General features: G+C 34.8%; 1 protein-coding gene across 40 annotated transcripts in view; it reads left to right on the top strand.

Annotated features, from left to right (window-relative positions):
* agbl1 (AGBL carboxypeptidase 1) overlaps positions 1-27821 on the top strand; it is a 395384-nt gene that overhangs the window by 164630 nt on the left and 202933 nt on the right. For all 40 annotated transcript variants that reach the window (XM_087311870.1, XM_087311857.1, XM_087311865.1 and 37 more), the window contains 3 exons: positions 14322-14359; positions 22882-23090; positions 24279-24447. In XM_087311870.1, coding sequence (XP_087167996.1) covers positions 14322-14359; positions 22882-23090; positions 24279-24447 — 416 coding nt within the window. The remainder of the gene's footprint in view (positions 1-14321; positions 14360-22881; positions 23091-24278; positions 24448-27821) is intronic.

The raw sequence follows: 27821 nt of genomic DNA on the forward strand, positions 1-27821 counted from the left end.
CATGAGGAGATTATAAGCAGAAGTAAATTGACACACAAACAGGTGAACGTGAGAAACTAATAATGGGTCAACAAGGAGGGTGGGACTAGACAATAGACGGTAGAGCACATGACACAAAGAGACAACACAAGCCATGCGCTCACATAAAACAAGACTAGAACACGCAGCCAATGAGAGAACTCATTAACCGCGTGTTCGTATGACAAGACAAACACAACAATGAAGCACACAACAAAAGCACGCGACCACAATGTAAACGCAGAGCCACGTGCTTTGACAACAGACGCAAGACACGAGCACACGATAGATGAAAAAACCTTATGCCTAGTTCAGACTGCGTGATTTTAGCCCCGATTTTGGCTCGCCGACAGGTTTTAAGAAATCGCTGACAAAAGCCTGAAATCACAGGCAAATCTGTGCTCGTGCATGTGAGTGACAATCACACAGTATGAACTATCAAAGACGCGATATGAGAGAATCGCCGATGAGTCGCCGATGCCTGCGAGATATTTGGCATGCTAAATATCTGGAGCTGTCTGCGATTCAAATCATGCCGTGTGAATTGAGTGTTGACTGAAAATAGCATCAGCGATCACCTACAGCCAATGAGAGAGCGGCATTCACTTGCGTGTGCATATACCTTCTGCAGGCCAGCGGGAGGCTGGGGAAGAAGTTAAAAGCGCTCATTTTCGGTTTATTTGGACCAACGAAATGAAGGAAAAACTAGTGGAGGTTGGACAGGACTCAGGAGCACCCGTGTCTGTTTGACGTTTCATACAGGAAGAAATTAGTTTATTATCAATGTTGAGGAGAAATGGCTAATTCCCTTTAAATCCAGGTGAGCAAATATGTACATTTTCTATCCCATTTAAGGCTTCTTTCTCATTATGTACTTAATAACAAAAGATATACTACGTGTTTTTGGCTGTGAGACGTAGTTTGGATGAAGTTGTCGGCGATTCTTCCTATAGTAAAGTCATACAATGTAAAAGTCCCTGTCGCCGATCCATCGTGCAGTGTAAACAAAGCAGCGACGAAACGCTAGCCCAGATAGGCATGCAGTGTGAAAACAGCTATGACACGACTACTATGAAACTCGGCATTACTGTGTGCTCACACATATGCAACGCGCATGCTTCATCTCAGCGCTAACCAAAACCGAAACAAACTAGACGGCGACGCTGGCCTGTGCGGCCACATCAAGCAGGAGCCCGTACTCTCTGCGCACACCCACGACAGCGCATGCGCACACAGAGATACACAATGACAGAAACAGAACAAGACAGAGCTAGTGTCCAGACTAAACAAGAATTTACAAGACCAGAGTATTAGAACCCTGTCACAATAATTGTGTGGTTTCAGCTCATTTTAAGAGAGAACAATGTAATCTAGACAAATAAATAAGTAACAGTGCACTTATAGAATTGATGACTTTCATTCAAGTTGTTGTTATTGCAGAATATCGTCAAATTAATGGGCTTTATTCTACGAAAACTGGATGTACTTTTTCCTAGATAATACATTGCTATTTGTTACAAAAGGTAAAATTTAGACACACAATATTGTTCTGGGCCATAGTAGTTAGTTATTAATTATTTAAATTAAGTGCAAAGCTGACAGAAATGAAAAAGGCAGAATGGAGCATACACTAACCTACATATTATTTAGTCACAAGATGGTGCTAAACAGCAGTGTGACTAATAAGCGTATAATGTGGATGTGCTATATATGTATGAGAATCAAGATGATTCAAAGTACTAGCGATTAGCCTGTGTTGTTAGTTTCTGTCATGTTCACTAGCAATTTGAAGACTGCAGAGATTGCTGGTGACCTATAATTCAGTCATGAACTACAAATCCCTTCATTCCCCTACACATACACCAGGTTTCACTTCCACTTTGATTACACACACAGCTGAATCCTGTCATTAAGGATTGTTTGGACTATTTATACACCCTGCACCCGTTTGTTCTTACTGAGTTGTTTGTTTTTGTATGGTATGTTGTTCATGTGTTGTGTTCCCGTACCTTGCCTTAGTTTCTTGTTTTGTTTATTATTGTTCTTTTGATACCTTGATTTTTGGATTTCCTGTTGTTTTTCTGTTATCTGCACAATAATTTTTTTCATTAATTGCACTTAGAGTCTACCTGTTTGTATCCGTTTTTTTCAACGTAATGTGACAGTTTCAGTGTTTGTTATCTTGGACAAACATATTTTGGAATGTCATGACTGGCCAATCAGAATCAGTATTCCAGAGAGCCGTGTTTTATATTATAATAATATAGAATGCTGTAATATGTGATTGGTTCAGCCCAATCTTACAGTAAAATGTTACGTGTATGCTGGAAAGAGACAACGTTTCATGAATTAATATAATTTAATTTGTATAAAAAATGTTGTATTGCAATTAGACAATATATATTTTTTTTTTTACGGATTGCCATGAGTGTTGGATTGGTAGCATAATATGTTGTACTAATAACAGTCAAAATATTAAAATAGCTAAATTTGAACCATTCCATGTTACATTTGTAAACAAAAAGCAATATGATTACTGTATTTATGGGATGATTCAATTTAGGGAAATAATAATTAAAATTAAATCATGATATGTAGTGATGTTATGCAACACATGAAATTGGGCCATAGCTATGTAGCTAAGTACATAACAGCACTGAATAATATTCTTAATTATTACGCCGAAAGTATAGTTCCTATATCTGCCTAGAAAATGCTAACTTTTAATTTTTTGTTGATCTTACCTACAGAAGTCAAGATTTAAATAGGAAAATTTTCATTAATATCATTAAATTATCATAATTTATTGATAAGATGCTAATGGTCTAATCTGATTCCATGGTTTATGCTAAGCTAAGCTTAACTAAAATTTATTCAACTATTGCAAAACTGAACAGTTCAACTCTTATATACTGACAAAAATGTATTACAGTTTATACCAATTTCAGTCATAATGAACTGTATTTAACTGAAAAAACATCAAAATGTTTGTTTTTATCCGCTATAGTTCAGTGTGATATCATTCATCACAGTTTCCAGGTCCAAACGTGTTCTCAGATGCCAAAAGCGAACCTGAAGGCCCTACACAGCTGCATATTGTGCATACATAGCAGATCAGCTCTAAGTATTGTGTTTAATTTGTCTTTATCTGCATGACAGAGCCTTGCTCCTGGAGTTAAGCTGCCGGAGAAGGTCTTTAGGTTATCGCAGGGACTCTGAGAGCCATTGATTAGCTCTAGTCTTCAGTTGTGAGTTTAAGAGCAGCTCCACAATCAGGCCGGCCACTAATTGGTCTGACCGTCAATTAGACACTGATACTTCATTTAACCTGTTGGCAAAGAAGAGCAAATTAAACAGGAGAATGAAGACTGATAGGCTGTTTTTTCAGAGAGTAAATGATAACCTGGAATACCCCTTTGGTATCAGGAACTACTTTCTTCCGCAATTCATTCACATCGACAGCTGACGTCAGAAAAGCAGAAGCCAACTTCACTTTAGAGCTAGTGTTTGAATGATTCTCTAACATAATGTCTAAAGTGATGAAAAGGCAGGTGATTTTTATGACATTTTAAGATTTTAAGGATGAACGTGACATGAAATGCCATTCGTCTAATGTTACAGAGATATCCCCATACATTATTAAAGTCTACAGTATTTCTCTGTTGCAATCGGAATATCACAATAATTCACCCCTAAAAAAGCAATGCAATAAATACCAGGTTTAGGAAAAACGCTAAACACATTCGAGCATTTTTTCTTTCTTTCTGCCAACACAACAAACATTACTGATGTGTGAGTCCCAGCTAATACACTACAATTAATATGATATAAATAAAGCACTATAGCATACAAAAGAGAGAGATCGACTTGGAATATCACTTACCAGTTGAATAACGATTTGATCAGCTGTTAGCTAGTTAGAAACTACGCTGTTTTAATCTTCTAAGGGCTTATTATGTGGTCCTGTCACCATCTTGTGGATAGAAAATGTCAACCGTCTTCGGTCTACTCAGTATGGCTGGCTAATGACCGCCGACACGATGTCTCTCAGAAGTTCTAAAATAAATTTTGTAATGTAAAAATTTTAAAATAGGCACTATTCTTGTAAATAAACTGCATAGTTGCAATCTAATCAACTATATTCTCGACTAAATAAAAGCCTCAAAAGTACATTATGTTGTCCAACAGCAGTCATTTTTGTCAAATTGTAAAGTGTCCTCTGCTTGTTTCTGTATGTGGGCGGAGTAATACACAAAGGTGAAGGGTAAAGAGGCTGGTTCAGTGCTGTTACTGGCAAAATATTGCACAGCTACATATATATATATGTGTGTGTATGTGTGTGTGTGTGTGTGTGTGTGTGTGTGTGTGTGTGTGTGTGTGCGCATAGTGTGCATGTGTCTATATAGTCAGTTTTTAATCGTGAAAGGTGCTGTAATTTCAATTGGCAAAAAAGGGAACATATTTGAATTAGATTTCTTTAATAGGGTTATACCTCTACAATTCTAAAATTCTAAAAACTAGGCACTACTCATATAACTGCTTATATTTCTGTTATTATTATTATTATTATTATTATTATTATTTAAATAGTTATACAAATAGCATCTATTAAATTAATTAATAATTAATCTGATTAAATTAAAATAGTATAATAATAACAACAATTAGTAGAATTTTTATTTTATTTTTATTATTATTATTATCATCATCTTATATTTAATTACAATTATTCATGCTTTATTGATTTAAATGCTATTTATACTGCTGTTTACATAATAATAATAATAATAATAATAATAATGATAATATACATTAATAATAATAATAATAATAATAATAATAACAACAACAACAGCGACAACAACAACATCAACAATGATTCTCATTAATAAACATCCTATTAAAATATATATTGAAAAATAAATGTAAAAATTACATTATATAGTTGTGTGAGCAAATCAGCATGAAAAAAAAAATGCTGTTCGGACATTTTTCTGTTCATTATTTTTCAGTATATTTCTGTTTTTTTATTTTATTTTTTACTGCACATGCAGAGTAGTTCTTCTTTTTTTTCTTTTTGATCTGAACTGATCAGTCTGGGAAAGTGCTTTTTTTTTCTTATATTTGTTTTTTGATCCAGTATCCCCCTCGGCAGAACTGCTTCCCCCTCCAAGAAATCATGTAAACTCATAGTATGAATGTTAAAAGCTGTGTCATCCACATATGCATATATATACAGTATACAATCCCACAGCACTTTAGTGTCACTTGAAAGCGCACATATCTCTGTAATACATATATCTGATAAAAGCGATCTCTGAGGCCTCTGAAGAGCTCGAACCTGTTCAAATTCCTCTCCGTTCACTCTCTGATGAATATTACTTTAAAAAAATGCTCCGTGCACAGGCAGAACAGATCAACAGATCTTCCAGATTGTCAAATTTGTCTGCTGGCTTTCTGCTGACAGCCAAATCCCTGCTGAACATCTGTGCACTGATGCTCGCAGTCATACCACTGATACCGCGTGTCATTTCACAGAAGCGACAAGCCGTTTGCTTCGGGAAACAATGCCATTTGTTTGCCACTGAAATTGCAATAGGTTGTTGTTTGCATTGAGGCAAGACACTGCAGGTGAAAAGGGTAAAAAGATTAACTTACTATGTTGTTTTTATCATACCTGTGCAACTGATTTAATAATAAAACATTGTATGAAAAGCTTTTTAAAAATGCTGTTTAAATATGACACTGAAATTTTTAATTATATATGAGTCGCTTATAATTCTGGTTCCATATAATTAAATTTTTCACATATTTAAAAAAGTGTTTTACTGGGGGAATTTTAGGGATTTTTATAATTCCATAACTCTGACAATAGCATGTTCACTTAAATTAAATAATAGTTTTCTAAATTTTTCATTTATAAAATAACAGTGTATTTAACGTACACGAACCACGTTATCTTCCGTCCATTCCATATCTGTTTTAAAATCAAAAAAAAAAGGAAAATTAAGAAAATTGACGATTTTAGTTTTTTCTTTTGCTCACAAAAAATTAAAGATTTTGATTTTGCCTCGATTTTCGTTTTTTAAACGCCCATTTTCCTCTAATTGGCCAACGAAATCTGAGCTTGTGACATGGCCCTCATAATAACAGTCATCTGCGAATCAGCACCCAGGCTTTGAATTATTTTTATTTAATTATATATATATATATATATATATATATATATATATATATATATATATATATATATATATATATATATATATATATATATAATCTAAGTTTACATATTCTGTCATTTGATCAGTTAGCAGGCTTACATTCATTGCACATGCATAAATTAAATAAAAACATATTAGCACTATTATTACACATTTGCCATTAAAGTAAAATCATAGCTTGCTGCCAAACGTCCTGCAGATGTGCACCTTATTCTGAGCAAAGATAGTCCTTTCTAGAGCAGCACCTGCATGATTGTTTCCGAGCAAGGCCTATATAATAAAAAAATATATATAAAAAATAATAATAATAATATATGCCTATAGTTTGGCGGCAAACTTCTTACTGCTATGCACCTGAAGCTGAGCAAAGATAACCATTTGCGATCAGCACCTGGTTTGCATGATAGTTTCCGAGCTACTGTAGGCCGCCTACTTGTGTATAATGAATTTTGAAGTCGTTTATCCATTTTTTGACCATTTTTTGTGAGCAAATAAAAAACTGCCGTTTTCTTCATTTTTCCTTTTTTTGTTTGAAAACGGATATGGATTGGACGGAAGATACCCTGATTGTTTATGTATAACTTTTGTTCTCTCTGTCATTTATTTGTTTTGCTCTCTCCGTCATTAATTCGATCATTTCAGCCTTTGTTTATTCTGTAATCCAATTATGTTCATTCTGTTGCTTTAATGTTTGCTTTGTCTGTCCTTTCCTCTGTATTGTTGATTGTCATTGCTTTTGTTTTGCCTGTCATTTTAAGGTTTGATTATTTGTTCTGTCTGTGGTACAATTTTAGCACAATTTTACCACAGGTTAAACTACAGTGGTACCATTTTAATTGGTCATTAGTAAGTCATTAAATATAAATGACAGTGTAATAAAGGCACTTGACAGAGTATTAACACTTTTAATGAGCAATTCTAAAGAAAAATTCAGTATTTTCTGTTGAAAAAAGAGAGATCAAAGAAATATTCATAACACAATTATAACTACCTCATGACAATCATGTTTATGACAGATTTATGACAAGTTATGTTTGAATTGTTTTATGTTAAATTCACTTATTGTTTTAACAGAAACTTAATCGATTTGTGTGGAAACCTGCATTTTTTACAGTGTGTCCTTTGTTCTGTATATATTTGTTGTCTTTTGCTTTTGTTTTGTCTCTTGTTGTCTACCGTTTGATCTGTAATATATTGTATAAGTGTTGCAATATCTTTCATTTTTTTTGTCTGTTGTTTTTTGTAAAACTGCAGTTTTTTTATTTATTATTGTTGTTTTTTTCTGTTCTTTTGTAAAACTGTGTCATTCAGTCTGGTATTTCTGTCTATCATTTGATTTATATGTTTATTTTGAATTTCAGTTTTTTATTAACAGTTTGATCTGGCAGTTGTTTTTGTACAACTGTTTTTGTATATTGTTTGTCTTATGTTTGTATATGTCTATTTTTGCTTTTGTATTGCTGTCTGTTGTTCTGTCTGTCGTTGCTGTGTATCGTTTGTTTTGTCCTTTTATTTTGAATGACTTTTATGTAGTTGGTCAATTGTTTTTGTGTATCTATCTGTAATTTTGTCTAATGTTTGTGCATTTTTTGTTACATCTATTGGTTTTATCACTGTCTGTTGGTTCTTTTTATATATAGTAATATCTGACATTTGTGTATTGTTTGTTCTTAATAACCTTTGTTCTTCATCTTTTGTGTTGATTTCATTTGTTTATTTAGTCTAAGGTTGATTTGTTTTAACATTTTGTTCAGCCTGTTAGTCTTACTGTATACATTTTAACTCCTACATTTTTTTTTTTTGGAACTTTAATTTTCATTATACTTAGAAAAAGCACACGCAGTGACACTGTACATTAAGGTGTGTTTATAAGACTTCGTTATAATCATGACATGACACATATCATGAATATGAGTAAGACTATGCTATTTGCTCAGGTATGTCTTTTTAAATGCAAAGATGATTTTGTTTGAGAGGTTTTTGACAACTAAATACATCACAACTTGTGTTTTTCTTAGTCTTGACAATACCAAGACAACATAACTTGTCATAAATCTGTCTTAAACATAAATGTCATGAGGCCATTATAACTGAGTTATGAATTTTAAAACGGCATTATTATTACTTTTCTTGACCTCAATAATAACAAAAATAAATATTGAAATAATATTCATGACACAATTATAATGGCCTCATGACAATCATGTTTATGAAAGATTTATGACAAGATATGTATTTGTTTATATCAAGTTGGCAAAGACATCTTAAACATTGTCATTTAAAACTTAACTGATCAAATGGCTCTTACGACAGCTTTTATATGCATAAAATCTCCTTCATATCCACGATATGTGTCAAATCATGCTTACAAAGGTGTCATGATAGTCTTATGAACACCCCCTTTTAAGTAAAGCATTACCAAACACACATTATAACAATCCAAAAAGCCTCAAATCGACAAGTGCATGAAAAGCCAACCATTTTTACCCGCAGTGTCTCGCATTAATATCTGCAGCATCTCGCATTAATATCTGCAGCGTGACTCAAAGACTTATACGGTAGGATTTCTTAATTGAGCTCCTACAGTCTGCAAAGAGAGGAACGCTTCTGATGATCTGGAGAACAGATTTGCGTCAGTGAGTTTGTGTCTGCTCCACCGCTGGGCTGTTTGTGTTCTCTTGCGGTCGGTGAGCAGAGAGTGACATATTGTCTCTGTGATGGAGACTTAACAATGTTGCACTCTGCAGGGGTCCGACTGCATACTGCTGTACATCCGTGTTGTGATATTAGCAGAGATACACAAAGAGACAACAAATAAGATGAACTCTTGCCTAACGAGAGATGTGTCTTTTTTTTCTTTCACATTTGTTCTGTTTGACATCTGTTGTGTATTTTTTATTCTAATGTTGTGCCTGTTGTCCATTCTACATTTTGTTTTATAAACTGTAAAGAATGTTGGGTTCCACACTATCAATCTGTGTTGGGCCAACATGAAAGAATTAAGTTAGCTTATTAGTTTTCTTTTTTTTCTTCTTCTTCTTTTTTTTTTTTTTTTACAAATTGAAGTGGATTGAATATAAAACAATTAAGTTGTCCCCAAAAAACTCTCAAAAATAGTTTCAGCTCATTTTAAATAAGTAGTTTGAACAAACAGCAAACTAAACTTTTTGAGTGCATCTATCTGTCATTCTGTCTATTGTTTGTTTATTTTTGGTTAGGTCTTTTGTTTGTTTTATCACTTTCAGTTGGTTCTTTCTATATACAGTAGCTATCTGACATATTGTCTGTTGTAAAACACGTAGGGTGACAATTTACTTTAAGGTGTGTTTTAAGTGGTGTTAATGAAACCAGCAGGGGGCGCCCAACCTGTGGATTGTGTGGGTCCTAATGCCCCAGTAAAGTAAGGGAGATTGTATACTGCTCAGTGACCGCCGTCTTTCGGATGAGACGTTAAACCGAGGTCCTGAATCTCTTTGATCGTTAAAAATCCCAAAGAGTAGGGGTTTAACTCTGGCATCCTGGCCAAATCTGCCCACTGGCCTCTGTCTATCATGGCCTCCTAACAATCCCCATACCTTAATTGGCTTCATCCTCTCCACCAATCAGCTGGTGTGTGGTGTGTGGTCTGGCGCAATATGGCTGCCGTCGCGTCATTCAGGTGGATGCTGGACACTTGTGGTGGGTTAGGAGATTCCCCCAATGTGTAACGCACTTTGAGTGTCTAGAAAAACGCTATAAATGTAAGGAATAATTATTATTATTATTATTATTGTTATTATTGTTATTATTATTATTACAACCACCATGACACCTTTATAATCATGGCAATCATGAACTCCCAGAGTTAATCAAGATTTTCTGTATTCATCTCCAATGTCGTCTCCATCATCTTGCCCAAGATATGCTCAATAATGTTTATGTCTAGTGACTGGGCTGGCCAATCCTGGAGCACCTTGATCTTCTTTGCTTTCAGGAACTTTGATATTTAGGCTTAAGAATTTGCCCTCTCCTGTGGTTTCTAATGCACTGGGCTGCACAGTAAAATGTAACTTTTTGAGTGTATATTTTGTTGTGGCGGAGCAGTGGCGCAGTAGGTAGTGCTGTTGCCTCACAGCAAGAAGGTCGCTGGTTTGATTCTCGGCTCAGTTGGCGTTTCTGTGTGGAGTTTGCTTGTTCTACCTGCGTTCGCGTGGGTTTCCCCCGGGTGCTCTGGTTTCCCCCACAGTCCAAAGACATGCGGTACAGGTGAATTGGGTTAATAGAGATGAGTTATTAAAACTATTATGTTTAGAAATGTGTTGCAAAAAATCTTCTCTCCATTAAACAGAAATTGGGGAATAAAATAAATAGGGGGGCTAATAATTTAGGGAGGCTAATTATTCTGACTTCAAATTTAGATATTTGGTGGCAGTTCACCAGAAAGTGATTTTGTTCTCTAACTCACTGGATGAAAACTGCTTTATTCGCAATGGTTTTATGTGATATCGCAGATTTGCGCATACTGTAAATCTCTTTGCACAGAAACAAAGCGAATGCCATCAACGTTCTGTCTGCTTTCATCTGTCTGTCAAACAAGGACTTATGAAGTCAACATTCCAAGCTTGTCTTCACTTTCAGCTTTCACACATTCAAATTTCATGCACGCCTCAATTCATATTCACAAATTCAGTCCGAATGAGATCAGAATTGGCCAAATCAAAGCATTTCCCGCTTTTCCTTGGGATTTGCATGTTCCGGTGAATGAAGAGACTGTTCTAGTCTGCGAATACATGACACACTGCAAAGAATAGCACAGCTGAGTGACAAGGGCAGCATTAAACGGCAAATACCCCATGTAGATAATAGACCCAGTGCTGTTGTTCACGGCGCATGTGTTTTGAACAGATGTGGTGTCGACATTGATCTGCTTTGTATCTCGTCTCGATCCCAGCAGCGACAATAACGTGGTCCATCGCCACAGTGTGACCCCTATCAAAGACTCGCAGAGATGATTCCAATTGTGATTTGATGAGAGTCGAAATTGGCTTGATAATGTTGTTTGCGCGGATGGCACAAAGGAGCCTGATGTGCTGCACACACAAAGGACTGAGATATACAGCGTTTCCCATTGAAGGAAAGGGAGCTAAGAACCCGAGGTGCACAATGAAATGATTAATGAGGTGAAATGAGAGGTATGTTAGGGTAGTATTTCTTCCATGGTGATAAAATGTGATTCGCACAAGGAGAACACCGTTTTGTCTTGAAAAATAATAAGAATATATATATATATATATATATATATATATATATATATATATATATATATATATATATATATATATATATATATATATATATATATATATATATACAGCCTCCTCACCCTTGTGTATTACTCCGCCCACATAGAGTGACGGCAGATCAATAAACTCACTAAAGTTTTACAAATATTGTAGCTGTTGGACAACATAATGTACTTTTGAGGCTTTTTAAATAGAGAATGTAGTTGTTTAGATTGCAACTATATGTAGTTTATTTACAAGGATAATGCCTATTTTAAATGTTTATAATTATGGAGATACTGCCTGTTAGCATCCATCAGCATGTCATACTGAGCAGACCAAAGACGGTTGACTTTGTCCATCCACAAGATGGCGACAGAGACTGCATAATAAGCCCTTAGAGAAGAAAAGGTTGTTGTATTTTCTAACTACAGCTGATCAAAACATTATAAAATTGGTGAGTGACATTCTAAGTCGATCTCTTTCTTTCGTATGTTGTAGTGCTACATTTAAATCATAGTAGTTGTAGTGTATTGAGTATGAGATGGAACTCGCATATCAGAAATGTATGCATTTTGTGTTGACCACTCTATATAACCCAGAGTCCCTTTTTGGTTGGCTATCTGTTTGTTTCTAATGCATCTCCTGTTTTTGTTACTGCAGAATAGTTCAGGAAAACAAAAAAGAAGAAATGCCTGCATATGTTTAGCGCTTTTCCTTATCTCAAACATAAGAGAAATCTGGTAGGGTTTGCGTTGCTTTGACTTTTTGGGGTTAATTATTGTGATCTCCCGATTGCAACAGAGACATAGTGGGAAATTTCTCCAGACTGATGGCATTTTATGCCAGTCAACCTTATAATCTTAAAATGTGAGCAATGTGTGTTTTGTCATCACTTTAGACATTTGTGACGTTTGTGAAGTAGCAACGGTTTCTGCTGTTCTTACATCAGCTGCAGATGTGAATGAATGGCAGAAGAAAGTAGTTCCTCTTACAAAAGGATTTTTAGACTCTGTGTTTGAAATTTTTTTATACACACAATTATGCTGTCAAACTGTTGTATACACACAATATCACACTTGTAGCAGTGCGGTACGGCTGTACCCATATCGTCACTGGTGGGACATTAAGGCACTCGGCCTGTGGCCTTGTGCCAGCACATGCCTCCCACCAGTACCGATATACAGCCATATCACACTGCTACTCATGTTTATATATATATATATATATATATATATATATATATATATATATATATATACACAACAGTTCTGTCTGGATCTCGAATCTGAATGGCTGATAGCCGTGATGTATTTAAGTAATATCAGCATCCGTACAGCCTCTTTACCCTTTGTGTAGTACTTCGCCCACATACAACCAGCAACAAGCAGACACTACAGTTTGACAAATATTATTGCTGTTACACATAAAAATATACTTTTGAGGCTTTTTTAGTCGAGAATGTAGTTGTTTGGATTGCAACTATGCAGTTTATTTGCAAGAATAGTGCCTATCTTAAAATATTTACAATTTATGAGAGCTCGTCGGCGGCCATAGACGGTTGACGTTGTTTATCCACAAGATGGTGCCAGAACCGCATAATAAGCCTTTGCTCGGTGTGTTCTCTTGAGCGGGAATAAAAAGCTGAAAAACGGAAGCCTCATGGTTTTTAAGGTGAACCGGATAGAGTCAATAAGAAGCTGCGAATAAGAAGCTGGATTTAGCCTTGTCCCTCCTTATCGCAAACACAACAGCAGTCTTGTGAGAAATCTCTGTAGACGGATGGCATTTCATGTCACGTTCAGCCTTATAATCTTAAAATGTGAGCAAAATTTACTGTTTTGTCATCACCTTAAGGGGGTCAAACACCAGAAGCGCCGCTTCACATTACACTATAGAGAATCATTCAAATACTAGCTCTAAAGTGACGTTGGTGAATTAATAACGGCTTCTGCTGTTCTGACGTCAGCTGCAGATGTGAATAAATGGTGGAAGAAAGTAGTTCCTAATACAAAAGGGTTTTACATTCTCTGTGTTTGATTTTCTTTTTTATGTACTAAATTGTTTCGTCGAACTGTTGTATAAATGCAATATCACACTGCTACGAGTGTGATATTGCTCATATATATATATATATATATATATATATATATATATATATATATATATATATATATAATTGTTTAAAAGAAAACATTTTTAAATGTAAAAAAGGAAAAGTGGTTTTGATTGCAATGTCTAAAACAAGGAGAGAAAATATCATAAGGTTGGAAATGTATTTTCTTTTGAGAAAACACATTTTGAGAAATATGCTTGGTGTATTATTAATTAAAAAATATTTTATTGAGCCTCACAGTTAAAAAATATATTTAGCATATATTTCAAATATATATTGTCCAGAAAATATATTATTTTCTTTACCAAAGATCTCCATTTAAGAAGCTCATCATATCTTACTCTCTCCCCATTTTTCAAGACATTGGATTGTATCAAGCGACAGGCCGGTGGCGATATTTATTGGCTGACTGTTGCAAAGCCATTCATAATTATACTACATTTCCCCCCATGTGTATTGAAGAATATGCAGACTGTGCTGAATCAGCAGCCCTGTCGCCGCAAAATAAATGCTCATGATCACAATGACAGGAATCTTTTTTTCCCTCTCTCTCCACCAATGCTAAATGCATCTGGAAACGTGCCTGCTGTACTTAGCTTTATGTGTGTTTGGAGAGAAGGGTGCGTGCATGACGCAACTGCAGAAATAAAATGCCTCATATACATTTTTTTTATGTCAGATGTGTTTTCTGTTGTTTCATAGGGCAGCTGCTGACGCCTTCACTGCAATGTTATGCTCAAGTGAGTTTTTTTGTTGCTTTAAATTTTGTGAAAATGAAGCATGATCATCATATCTGTCTGTCTGTATGATTAGTGGGATTTCACCAAGTAGGACATGATCCAGGATATCTGTGTTGATCCTGGAACAACATTCCAGTCAACCAATCAGAATTATGGGACAAATTTACAGTTTATATTGGGTTTAGGCTATGTACTTCTAAATGATTTTTATCCAATAATTTCTCCCCTCTTATTTTGGGAATAATTTACAGTTATGGTTGGGTTTTGGAGTAGGGATTGGGTATGGATTACATAACAAAAATGACATTCCAGGATCAACATAGATGTTAATCCAGAATCACATCCTACTTGGTAAAATCACATCCGTCCTGTCTATATATCCTGTATGTTAATATTTATTTATTTATTTATTTATTTATTTATTCATTCATTTTGATTTGTTTGTTTGTTTATTTATTTTCAGTTTCTCTGGATTTATTGGATATATCCTATATGTTAACATTTATTTATTTAAAAATTTGTTAATTCATTATTTTATTTATTCATTCATTCATTCTTCTGTTTATTTAATTATTTATTAATTAATTCATTTACTTATTTATTTTCGTTCTTTTATTAATTTATTTATTTTCCTACTTACTCATTTATTTATTTATTTATTTATTCATTAATTATTTTATTTATTTATTACATCATTTATTTTTAAAATTTATTTATTCATAAATTATTGTATTTTATTTTTTTTTATTCATTCTTCTGTTTATTTATTTAATTATTTCTTTATCTATTCATTCTTTATTCGTTCTCATATATATATATATATATATATATATATATATATATATATATATATATATATATATATATATATATATATATATATATTCATTTATATATTCATTTATATATTCATTTATTCTCAGCTTCTCTGGGTTTTGGGTTTAAGTAAATCTTTAGTTGACCCTTTTGTTTTGTAATTTTCTGAAATTTGACATAATAAATTACTTGTCTCATTTAAAACCATAAATCTTTGTTCATAAATCCAGATAATTTATAAGTGGTCTCTTGTTTTATGAAATTACTTATAATTTAATTAGAAATTTAATATTAATTTATAGAAAAAGTTCAATGTGGTGATTTTATTGGCCCATGAACATTTCCTGCATGTTGTCAAACTATTCTAGTAACTGTAACAGGAGCCAATTCAATCATATCTCAATGTTAAAACAGCTGTCATAACATTGTTTATTTTTTTAGGATTCTTGGGAGCTATGGAAATTAAAAGTGTAAAACAGGAAAAACGTCAGGACCATTGTTATTGTTTGCATCCCTCAAAATGGTCTAAAACAAGTCATAATTTTATATTCTATTTAAAAAACACTGACAGTATAATTAATAATTAGTTAAATTAATATCTAGTTTCCCCCTCAAAAATCTGTCTCTAGCAGTCTGTTAACACTTTGTTGTCATTGTAAAACAAGCACCCTCTCCATCATAAATCACGCACTCAACCCAACACAAAGCAAAGTCAAGTTCTTTTTGTCTGTAAAAACCAACAAAGGAAGTGCAGAAAACATGCAGTCATTTATCCTTCTAAACACATATGCTCCAAGCACACACTTACAGCAGTTCCTCCATCGTCCTCCAGGGGTCACTGTGACTCTGTGAGTGTCATCCTGCGCTTTGCCTTTGAAAATACAGCACCTGTTGAAGCTCTGCAGTCAGCGAGACTCTGAATAACGTAATGCTCTGTGGGGCTTTTAGGAGCCTCCTCTAAAAGAAACACGTCTGGCCAGTGATGCCGCAATTAATTCTCCTCCATCGGGCAAAGCTAAGTTGTCTGCGCCTTTTGTCTGTGCGCCGCTTATTTCTCCGGAGGACGTGGCGAGCACTTGATAATCATCTAACGTGGCCATATTTCCTCCAGCAGGCTTTACAGAAGTATTGTCATGTTTTTCTGTGCATCAGATCAGGAATATGTAACAGACCGAGAATCTCCCGAGTCGAGGCATTTCCATATTCCACTGTATTCACACACAGACCTCGCTTTAAACTTCTGGAAAACCTCAGGCTACATTAAGAGCACCAAGAAATTCTTCTAGAAGTCCAAGCCTGATAGAAAGCATCACATGCATTAATATTTTAGATTGCTGTATTTGTGCAAGTCATAGAGCTGCAGTGTTCTTAAGTTCATGACTCTCATACTGGGAGTTCGGGAGAGATGCAAAGCCAAGAAAGTAGGTTCACAACACACACCTCTCAGCTTTCAGTTCTAAAATATGATTCCCAAGGCTGCGGAACGACCCGGAACGACACGAATGGGTTGTTCTTTTCCCCTTATTTCCTTTTGTAATTCCATCAGTGAGTGTTTTGCGCTCGTGGTGGAAGTAAATACCGATGACCTTCATTTCGCAAACGCTCCCACCACTCTCCGCCACGGCCTCCATTAGTTGCACTGAGCGCACAGCGCGATTGGCTGCTTTCCAACCCCTTCATCAGAGGCAAGGAGACTTTGGGTTTAGAGTCCAGCGAACTCCCTCATACGGAACCCCCTGCCCTTCTCGGAGCGTCTTCGGTGAGAGAGATTTATGGGCCAAACCGGTTGAATTCAGAGCTTGGAGGATTTCTCTTAAAACAAAGAAAGTGGAAATTCTTTTGACAGTTTAGTGGGGCAGGCTTTCACACATTGATTTAGTGATGTTAGTTCAGCGCCGCAAGGAGATCAGTGAATCTGAAACAAAACTGAGAGATGGAAAGAGACTGTAGACAGACAGACACCGGATGGGTGGATTGTTGGATGGATGTGTGGAGAGACGGAGAGAGAGATAGAAAAACACTGGATGGATGGATGGATGGATGGATGGACACCATGAATAGAGGTAGAGATATGGATCAGCGTCAAAAGGAAGAGATAGATAGGCAGATGGAGAAATAGAGCGATGGATGGATGGATGGATGGATGGACACCATGAATAGAGGTAGAGATAGGGGCCAGCGTCAAAAGGAAGAGATAGATAGGTAGATGGAGAAATAGAGCTATGGGTGGATGATGGATGGATGGATGGATGAATGGATGGATGGATGGAAGAATAGATGGACACCCAGGATAAATATGGAGATATTGATCTGCGTCAAAAGGAAGAGATAGATAGGTAGATGGAGCAATAGAGCGATGGATGGATGGATGGATGGATGGACACCATGAAAAGAGGTAGAGATATGGGCCAGTGTCAAAAGGAAGAGATAGATAGGTAGATGGAGAAATAGAGCTATGGGTGGATGATGGATGGATGGATGGATGAATGGTCGGATGGATGGATAGAGAGATTGATAGGTGTAGAAATGAAGAGTTAGATAGGCAGTTGGAGAAATAGAACTATTGAAGGATGGATGGATGGACAGACAGATATAGACAGACACTGGATGGATGGATGGTCAGACGGCCGGACGGACAGACAGATAGATAGACAGACACATGGATGGTCAGACACAAAGATAGACAGACACTGGATAGATGGATGGATCGATGGTTGGACTGACAGAGAGATAGACAGACACTGGATGGATGGATGTATGGACTGACAGAGGGATGGATGGATGGATTGCTAGAGGGACGGATGGATCTATAGACACCATGGATATACAGATAGAAAGATGGATAGGTGTAGAAATGAAGAGATAGATTGGTGGATGGAAAAATAGAAAAATTGATGGATGCATGGATGGATGGACAGACAGAGGGATAGAAAGACCCTCGATGAATGAGCAGACAGAGAGATAGACAGACACTGGATGGAAGGATGAATGAATGGATTGATGGTCACTGTACATACAGTAGATAGATACAGTATAATGATAGGTAGATCCACAGATAAAGCGATAGACACTGAAGGTGGATGGATATGTAGATAGTCCAAAGGGCTAGACATATATAGATAGATAGATGTGATAAATGAATGGATAGAACAATGGATGGATACATGAATACATTCTTTCATTCATTCATTCATTTTTTTTTGGCTTAGTCTCTTGCTAATCCGGTGTCGCCACAGCGGAATGAACCGCCAACTTATCCAGCACGTTTTACGCAGCGGGTGCCCTTCCAGCCGCAACCCATCACTGGAAAATGTCCACACACATACACTATGGACAATTTAGCATACCCAATTCACCTATATCACATGTCTTTGGACTTGTGGGGGAAACCGCAGCACTCAGAGGAAACCCACACGAACACGAGAAGAGCATGCAAACTCCACCCAGAAACACCAACTGACCCAGCCGAGGCCCAACCTTCTTGCTGTGAGGCGATTTTGCTACCCACTGTGTCACCGCGTCGCCCCATAAATAGAAATACAGATATAAAACACAACAGACAGGGACAGATTCCAACAATGCAACTAAAAATTATCTAGAATTGAAATGACGTGCTGTGAATGAATCACTTTCCGTTTAGAATGAAACCAAATGTCCATTTAATTAGAACTGCTTCCTGTGCAGCTGTTTTCAGCGTTTGTGAAGTCCCAGAGGTGGACTTGTAGAAAATATTTGCAGAAGTCGCTGCTCCAAAAAAAACAAAAAAAAAAAACAGGCCTATTTAATTTGTACGCATGAACAACAATATCCACTTTACCAATCGCATTCTAAAGAGCTGTTTGTCTCCCAGTAATGCTATTAGAGAATTTCCGAAACCACAAAGCAGATCAACATAAAGTAGTTGGTCCCAAATGGGCTCAAGGTTCGGTGCAGTGCTACAAGTCAAACACTTAGTTCATTTCAACAGTTTATTTATGGTTTATCTGCTGACAGTTTTCACCATTGACTGCGTTTTTGTGTAGTCCTAATATACAGCCAAGCTTTTAATTGTATTTTTTTTATGCCATGCAATTATCATTGTGCATTGTTTTTCTTCATAAAAGATGAAGGACAAACTCATATTTCATAACGGCAACGTGCATTCGACAGCCTCAACAAAGATATATGATGCATGTTACACAGCGACATTATTGATACCAGCTACATTGCGTGTGACCTCGTAATTGTGTCGCACGTAATTGAGTCATCATTGGCCTAATGTTTAATACGACAAGACCCTTGCTAGTTGCTCACTATATTCTTCGGAGGACCAAAGGACAATAACCGATCTTTACCTCAGGCTCCAGACCTGTCAGTGGCTTAAAGAACGGAAATTAAGTCCTCGCCCAGAGTGTCTCTTTCTCCGCCATCTTGTTTTTGATCTCATTTAACCTTTTGTGCCACACTGAGAAATCTTTTCGCTCTGACAGGCAGAGTCACATGCTTTTTCTTTTTTGTTCCCTCTCCATCATCCCAGTGTTATTGTGTTCTGTTGATATGGCTCTTTAGTGCCCGAATGATGTATGTTCTTATTACATTTTATTAATAAACAGCACAGCAGAGCGTGACATGAGGGAAAAAGCCAGCGAAAAAGAGAGGTCAATTTGAATATGAATGATACACACAGATGTGTCCCATAAATATTAGCCTGTTTCTAACATGCTAACTAGCAAAAAGCCTCTTTCTGCTCATGAAAACCCTAATCTGGCATGTGTTTAAATGGACATTCTTTGTTAAATGGACGGCAGATTTTCATTCATTTTCCTTCGACTTAGTCTCTTGTTTATCCTGGGTCACCACAGCGGAATGAATCACCAACTTTTCTGGCATGTTTTACACAGCGGATTTCCTTCCAGCCGCAACCTAGTACTGGGAAACACCCATACACTCTCACATTCACACACACACACTGTCCAGTTTAGTTAATCCAAACCCCTATAGCTCATGTCTGTAGACCAGGGGTGCTCAATCCTGTTCCTGGAGATCTACCTTGCTGCAGATTTCAGTTGCTACCCATATCAAACACACCTGCCTGTAATTATCAAGTGGAGTTCAAGTCCTAATTAATTGGTTCAGGTGTGTTTTATATGGGTAGCAACTGAAATCTGCAGGAAGGTAGATCTCCAGGAACAGGATTGAGCACCCCTGCTTTAGACTATGAGGGAAACCGGAGCACCCGGGGGAAACCCATGCCAACGCTAATCAAGTTTTGTACACAAGACCCAGAGTAATCTTAATGTCAATGTGCAGTGTTTTCATTTATACTTTTATCCTTTCGACTAGTGAATAAAACTAAAGAAATACATGCATAAAACAGTAATAAAACAGTTAAAAATACAATATTAAAACATTCTTGTAAAGAGGTTAACTGTCAGATCACTGTGGCAAAGGCTAAATCAAAGATCTTCCAAGCTTTACCAGAACTGACTCCATAAAGGCAAAGTTTTGCATACATATGTAATAGTAAGTAGATTAATAATGCTAGATCACATCATCCATGCCAGATAAATAAAATCCAGCCCCGGACGCCAGATCTTGTCAGGAAAAGTCAGTTTATCCAGGGATCCAGGGAAGTCAGCAGAGTTTCCAATACCCAAACTTGTTAACCAGTATTCAACTGAATTAACAATCTCCCATCAATATAGTAGTTGACCGAGAAAGCCAGAGAGGAGCAGAAGCAGGAGATGAAGTCATGATGATAAACAAAAAGCAGTTTATTGAAAAATCTTAGATGTGTATGATTGAATGCTCAGACTTTGTCTGACCAGAAAAAGTCCAACATGTTATAATACCACAAGCAACAGCAATTGAAAATTACTGCTTCACAACATTGTACAGTGACAATACAGACTCTAAAATGGATACATTCGCTTATCTATTACTCATCAAAACAAGTATCACTTGAATCCACAGCCATAAGATTACAATAATATGGAAAAATTGAAATATTAGCTAGGCAATAATTATAGTAATAATAATAATAATAATAATAAATATATAAAAAACTTAATAAAATGACTAATAATAATCAATAATAATCAAATAATAAAAAAATGATATATTGATAATTATTTAAATGACTAATGATCATATTCATTCATTCATTTTCTTTTCAGCTTAGTCCCTTTATTCAATTTTAGATTACAAAGGCAAGTTATATTTTTACTTAATGACATGCACAGATGAATTGTTAAACACAAAACACTAGGGATGTAATGGTATCAGCATTTCACGGTACGATAATACCTCGGTATGAATGGCACGGTACGGTATTTATTGAATAATTTACAGGAAAACAAAACTAATGAAAAGACTCGAAAAAAGTGCCAAAAGTGTTTATTTACCTTAGCACTGAGCATATCAATGACATACAAATTAGCCTTCTATCTGTAAGTTTCGAAACAGGAACTTAAATTTTTAAATTTTAATAACAAAAACTATTAAACCATATAAAAAAAAAAGTTTCAATTTAGTATTGTTGAAAACTCATCACATTCACCATTTAATCACTCACTTACAGAGATGGATTTTTTAAGGAAAATTATCATATAATTATAATCTGGTAAAAGCTGGGATCTCTGGGCATGTCCCCTGCAAAAGAAAAAAAAAAACTCTCATTTAGGACTGAGGTTTCTGGGACAGAGAGATATGATTTAGCCAAGGTTGACAGCAGTGGGTAACGTTGTGCATTGTCTTTCCACCACTTGAGAGGACAAGCCATGAGTGAGATAGAGGTCTCTTTGTGGTACAAGTCAATGTCTGCATCAATCTAACAAGTAATAATAATAATAATAATCTGTGTTCTGCAGTCCCCATGAGTGTTTTTAGTCTTATTCCCTGACTTATATTTCACCACAGCCTGGCAGTGCCTGCATACTGTTTTTTTTCTTTGTCTGTCACCTTTTCTCCTTTTTCGTATCTTTTTAGAAAGAAACCGAAATGCTTCCACACATCCAATTTTAAAACCCGCTTTAGGTTCGATCATTTTCAGCTCTTTTTCTTCCACGCTACTAGCAACACACTCCATTTCCGCATTAATGGATCTGTAGTGACAACAGACCGCAAAGGATGATGGCCACGCCTAGGCTGATGGCAATTCCCGCTACCTCCCGTTCGCTTCATCCGCCTAAGCAAACTTTTCTCAGAAATATAGTTTTAATGAGTCATGCGCCTACGGTAATATTGAAGAAAATTACTATTGCGTTAGGACGGTATTTACAATATTGTTACATCCATTCAAAACACACATTACTAACTAACAATGTGAGCTAATCAAATTAATATGTTTAGTTTTAATTTATTGTGTGCTTTAAAGAAAACCAGGCTTCTAATTAAAAAAAAACAAAAAAAAAACTGAATGTACTTTTTGTGCCTAAAATGTAGTTTGTCGCATTACATTGATTGGATGAATGGACATACTGTAATTTTGCCATACTTTTTTTGATCGACATTTTGAAGATATTGCAAAAGTCTACAATGGAAAACAGGTCAATGATAAAGAAAAACGAATATTTTTTTGCAACGAAAATTTATTTTTAGTCACATAACACTGATTAACATAAACTGCATAAATTTGTTAATGTTTTTATTCACATTTTGAAAATAAATAGAATTTTGCATACATTTCTAACGTCAACCAGGCTAATAACACTGTCATCCTTCTCCAGAGATGAACTGTCGGACCGCTGTGGCGAAAGGCTACATCGCAGATCTTCTGAAGCTGTACGAAGACTGGCACAACAATGACACCAACCTCAAGAACGTTCCTATCCGTAGAGCCCTACTTTATTGCCTTCACCTTGCCGCCAGCTCATCTGTGGGCAGAGACGCTATAGTGGCTGTAGATGGCATAAGTCTTCTCTTCCAAACCACTCAGGTGATAATTCAGCATCTCGTACCATGATGTTTTTGGGACTTTGTATCTACCTTTAATTGTCCCCTTTCCTAATGCTTTAATCATTTCCCTTTGAAACACACTGTGATTTTTATCGGCATTTGCCAAGTAAACCTCCCCTGTCATTACCAGTTGGTCTAAATGTATGGACAAAAATAAGAGGAGGGGTGGGGGGGTAACAGCAAAGTTAATAATATAGGTAAGTAAATATATAAATAAATGAATAAACAACAGCACAAAAAAAATAATATAAATAAATAACAGATAAATGAGTGAACAGAAAAAAATAAGTGGGTCAAAAAATAACAAAGTAAATGAATTGAGTTAATAAACAAACAAACTACCAATAAATACATGAATAATTGAATGACTGAATAAATGAATGAATGAATAAATAAATTGATTAATTAATTAATTAAAACAGATGAATGAGTGAACAGACTAAATTCGGGGGGGGGGGGGGGGGCAGCAATGTAAATGAAATAATTAAATAAATGAATAAGTAAATAAAAAATTTAAAAAAATATACAAAATAAATAAGTAAATAAAAAAACAACAGATGAATGAGTGAACAGACAAAAGTAATTGGGGAAAAACAGCAAAGTAAATAAAATAGGTAAATAAACAAGTTAATAAATAAAAAAATTACAAATTAATTAATATGTAAATAAATAAACAAACAAATAAACAAATAAATAAATAAATAAATAAATAAATAAATAAATAAATAAATAAATAAATAAATAAATAAATAACAGATGAATAAGTGAACAGACAAAAATAATTGGGGGAAAAACAGCAAAGTTAATAAAATAAGGAAATAAATAAGTTATTAAAAAAATGAACAAATAAATAAATAAAATAAATGAATAAGTAAAAGAATAGACAAATAAATAAGCAAATAAATAAACAAACAAACATTTTAATTAACAATAATGTGCTTATGTGGATCATTAAAGTTGATGAGTAGCTAGATTAATAAAGATGATATACCTACACCTTGATTGTATTATATTGTCTCTGGGTCAATGAGTCCAATTTAGGGGATGACTATACTGGAGTACAATTGGAGAAGTGAGGGCTAATTCTGACCATGAACTGATTTCTTGAATAACCACTTCAAGAGTGGTGTCATGCAAGTAATTCTTACTGATTCCATTTCATCTGAAGACCTGCCTGACCATGAAAGGCCTGGAGTCTCTGGTGGAGCCTGCCATCCAGCTGATGAGGAAATGCAATCCCAAAATCCCTCTTCCGCTGACCTCCGATAGGAGCGCTTACAGCTTTCCTCTTCCTTCTAGACCTGTCGATGACTGGGAAGCTGATTTAGAACTCTACGGTAAGGTTTATGTTTCCAGGGTTTGTAAGCCGGCTTTTTTATTACGCTGCCGAACACCCAACGCTTACTATTATTCTCCTCCCGCAGTCTGTCCTTTTGGGACACTGAATTTTGTCCCACAAAAGATATTTAGGCTTTGTACGCTGCCTTTGGCTATTAGTGCCTGACAAAGTCCTTATCGGCCTGGCCAAATTTGCCATCGTTATCACATAGGCGCTGGACATTTAATGAGTCTGGAAAATTTGTTCAATGTCAAAACAATGTATCTCTCTTTTTTTCTGGTGCATTATACTACTCTTGCTACTTGAGTCTAATAGAGTATATGAGTTACGAACGTCTTTACAGTGTATTCAGACCTATTTTCATTTATTGATACAATTATACTTGTATTTATAACTGTCATTGTCATGGAATGTGTCTTAGTTGTAGTTAAAGTTGGCAACATTTTGACATACAACAAACTCATTTTTATTTACATGAAGTTTTAAAATAACTTATGTTATTTTGTGGCTGATGTTTGTGCTGTCTGTCCTAGATGATTTATGGGATATGATATATTATGATATGATTTATGACTATATGATTTTCCTGTTAGACTAAATATTTAATAATTTATTAAATGAAAAAAATGTCTTTTAGTTTTTAATATGTAACAAAAATATTGCATTATTAACCACAAAATGATATTTTTCATTGAATAAAATATTTAATAAAAAAAATTAATAATCTGTTTATGTATAACATTTATATATATGACATTATTGTTATTCTCATTATTATTATTTTATTATTATTTAATATTATTATGTATTATTATTATTATTATTATTATTATTATCATTATTATTTTATTATTTATCATTATCATGTATTATTATTATTATTATTATTATTATTATTATTATTATTATTATTATCTTATTATTATTATTATTTTACTATTAATTTTATTATTTTATTATTATTTTATTAATATTATTATTATTTTATTTTTTATCATTTTATTATTATTATGAATTATTATTATTGTTATTTCTTTTTTCTTTTTCTTTTTTCTTTTATTATCATTTTAGTATTATATTATTATAATTATTATGTATTATTATCATCATACTTCTTTATTATTATTATTATTTAATTTTTTTATTTCTTGTAATTATTTTATAAATATTGTATTATTTATTATTTTATTTTTATTTTTTTAATTATTATTATTATTATTATTATTATTATTATTATTATTATTATTATTATTATTTTAATACTACTACTACTACTACTACTAATAATAATAATAATAATAATAATAATGTTATATACACATAATTTCTGATAATATTTTTCTTAATTGCACATCTGCTTTTTTCCTCTTTCTTATCCATGCAAGCTCCATGAAACACTGCAATCTGTGATTGTTCAGACCTTTACCGTGAAGTAAATGTCAAGACCAAACCTGGTGAAAGCATGCAGTGTGACAAATCCGTTGTTCTAAAAGCCTTTTCACAGGCTGTTTTGACTTGGATGCGTTTCCACCCCAAACTCTCTTCTCTCTTGTATGCCAATTCTGTGCATAAATTAACTACCATGGAATGGCAGGCGGGTTTCTTTTTGACTAGGTCATCATATTTAAATGTTCTCTTTGAACAAGGTCAGAACTGGAGCAGCAGTAAACAGAGCGAAGGAAAACAAGAAACTTAAGATATGCTCGGCCAGAGTCCATTGGGTTTCTTTTTGCTGACCCACAATAGACTATACGCACATGTTTTTCTGGGAAATCTGAGGTGGTTGCCCAGCAACTCTGCCAAATGACACCATAGGTGCCCCCGACATGTGTTAGTGGGCAAGTTTTTTTTGCAAAAGAAATAATTCAACCCCATTGATCTGAAAGACATTTTGCTACTGTGAACAAAATCCTAGGAAAATAGTTCAACGAAAGCATCAGTAATCTATTCTAATAAATTATACATGTAAAATTGTGTGATTTTGAGGACATACAGTACAACTGATTAGCGTTTATGTGCAAAATTGTCCACCCCCTTGATCTGCAAGACATTCTGCTGCAGTAAAATGCTATAAAAACTGTTCAGTAAAAAGTATCAGTGAGCTATTATAAAAAGTTTATACATATAAATGTGTAAAACCATCAGATTGTCTCAACAATTATTCACCCCCTTGATTTGCAAGACCTTTTATGCAAATAGTTATATGAAAGCATCAGTAAACTGTTATAAAACACTGATCAATAAAAATGTGTGCAATTTGGAGGGCACAATATATTCCATAGGGCTACACAGTGGCACAGTGGGTAGCATGTTTGCCTCACAGCAAGAAGGTCGCTGAGCCCCAGCTGGGTCAGTTGGCATTTCTGTGTGGAGTTTACATGTTTTCCCTGTGTTGGCGTGGATTTTCTCCGGGTGCTCCAGTTTCCCCCACAAGTCCAAAGACATGCGGTATAGGTGAATTGGGTAGGCTAAATTGTCAGTTATTGGATGTGTGTGAATTAGTGTGTATGAATGTTTCCCAGTGATGGGTTGCAACTAGAAGTGCATCCGCTGTGTAAAACATAAGCTGGATAACTCAGCGGTTCATTCCACCGTGGTGACCTCATATTAATAAAGCAACTAAGCCGAAAAGAAAAGGATTGAATAAATGAAGATATTCTATAAATATTATTGTGCAAAAGTATTAAATCCTCAGTAGTTAAATTGTGTAGAAATATATTTTATTCTTTATAACATTAAATAAAATGTGCATCTAATAACTTACAAGCTGGTGTCGCCTCTTTACTAGTGTCTTCACCTATTTATTGCTTGAAAAAACTTTCAGACGACTAGTTTTTGTATATTCAGTTTGAGTTTTTCAAATGTAAAAGTCTTAAAACTGGAGACTGAACGGACAATTCAAAAAAAAAAAAAAAAAAAAAATTTCAGTGATCCCTGAATAATACTCTAAGTTTGATCACGTTAATCCATTCTTCCAGTGACTTTGAGTATATTTAGGTTACTCTTTATGAAGTTCTTCATGGTAAAGACCTTTAAAAGCAATGAGTTTCTCACCTTTAAGTAAATTCAATTAATATATTTAAAAGCACTAGATTTACTCACTTTCATTAAGTCAAGTAACTAATCAGTTTAAAAGCAATGGGTTTACTCCCTTTTATTACATGTGAGTAAAGTCAACTAATCCCTTTAAAAGCAATTGGTCTACTCACTTTAATAAGTAAAGTCAACTAATCCCTTTAAAAGCAATTGGTCTACTCACTTTAATAAGTAAAGTCAACTAATCCCTTTAAAAGCAATGGGTCTACTCACTTTAATAAGTAAAGTCAACTAATCCCTTTAAAAGCAATGGGTCTACTCACTTTAAGTAAGTAA

This window comes from Danio rerio, chromosome 25 (assembly GCF_052040795.2).
Source record: "Danio rerio strain M-AB ecotype USA chromosome 25, GRCz13ab, whole genome shotgun sequence".
Lineage (NCBI taxonomy): Eukaryota > Metazoa > Chordata > Actinopteri > Cypriniformes > Danionidae > Danio > Danio rerio.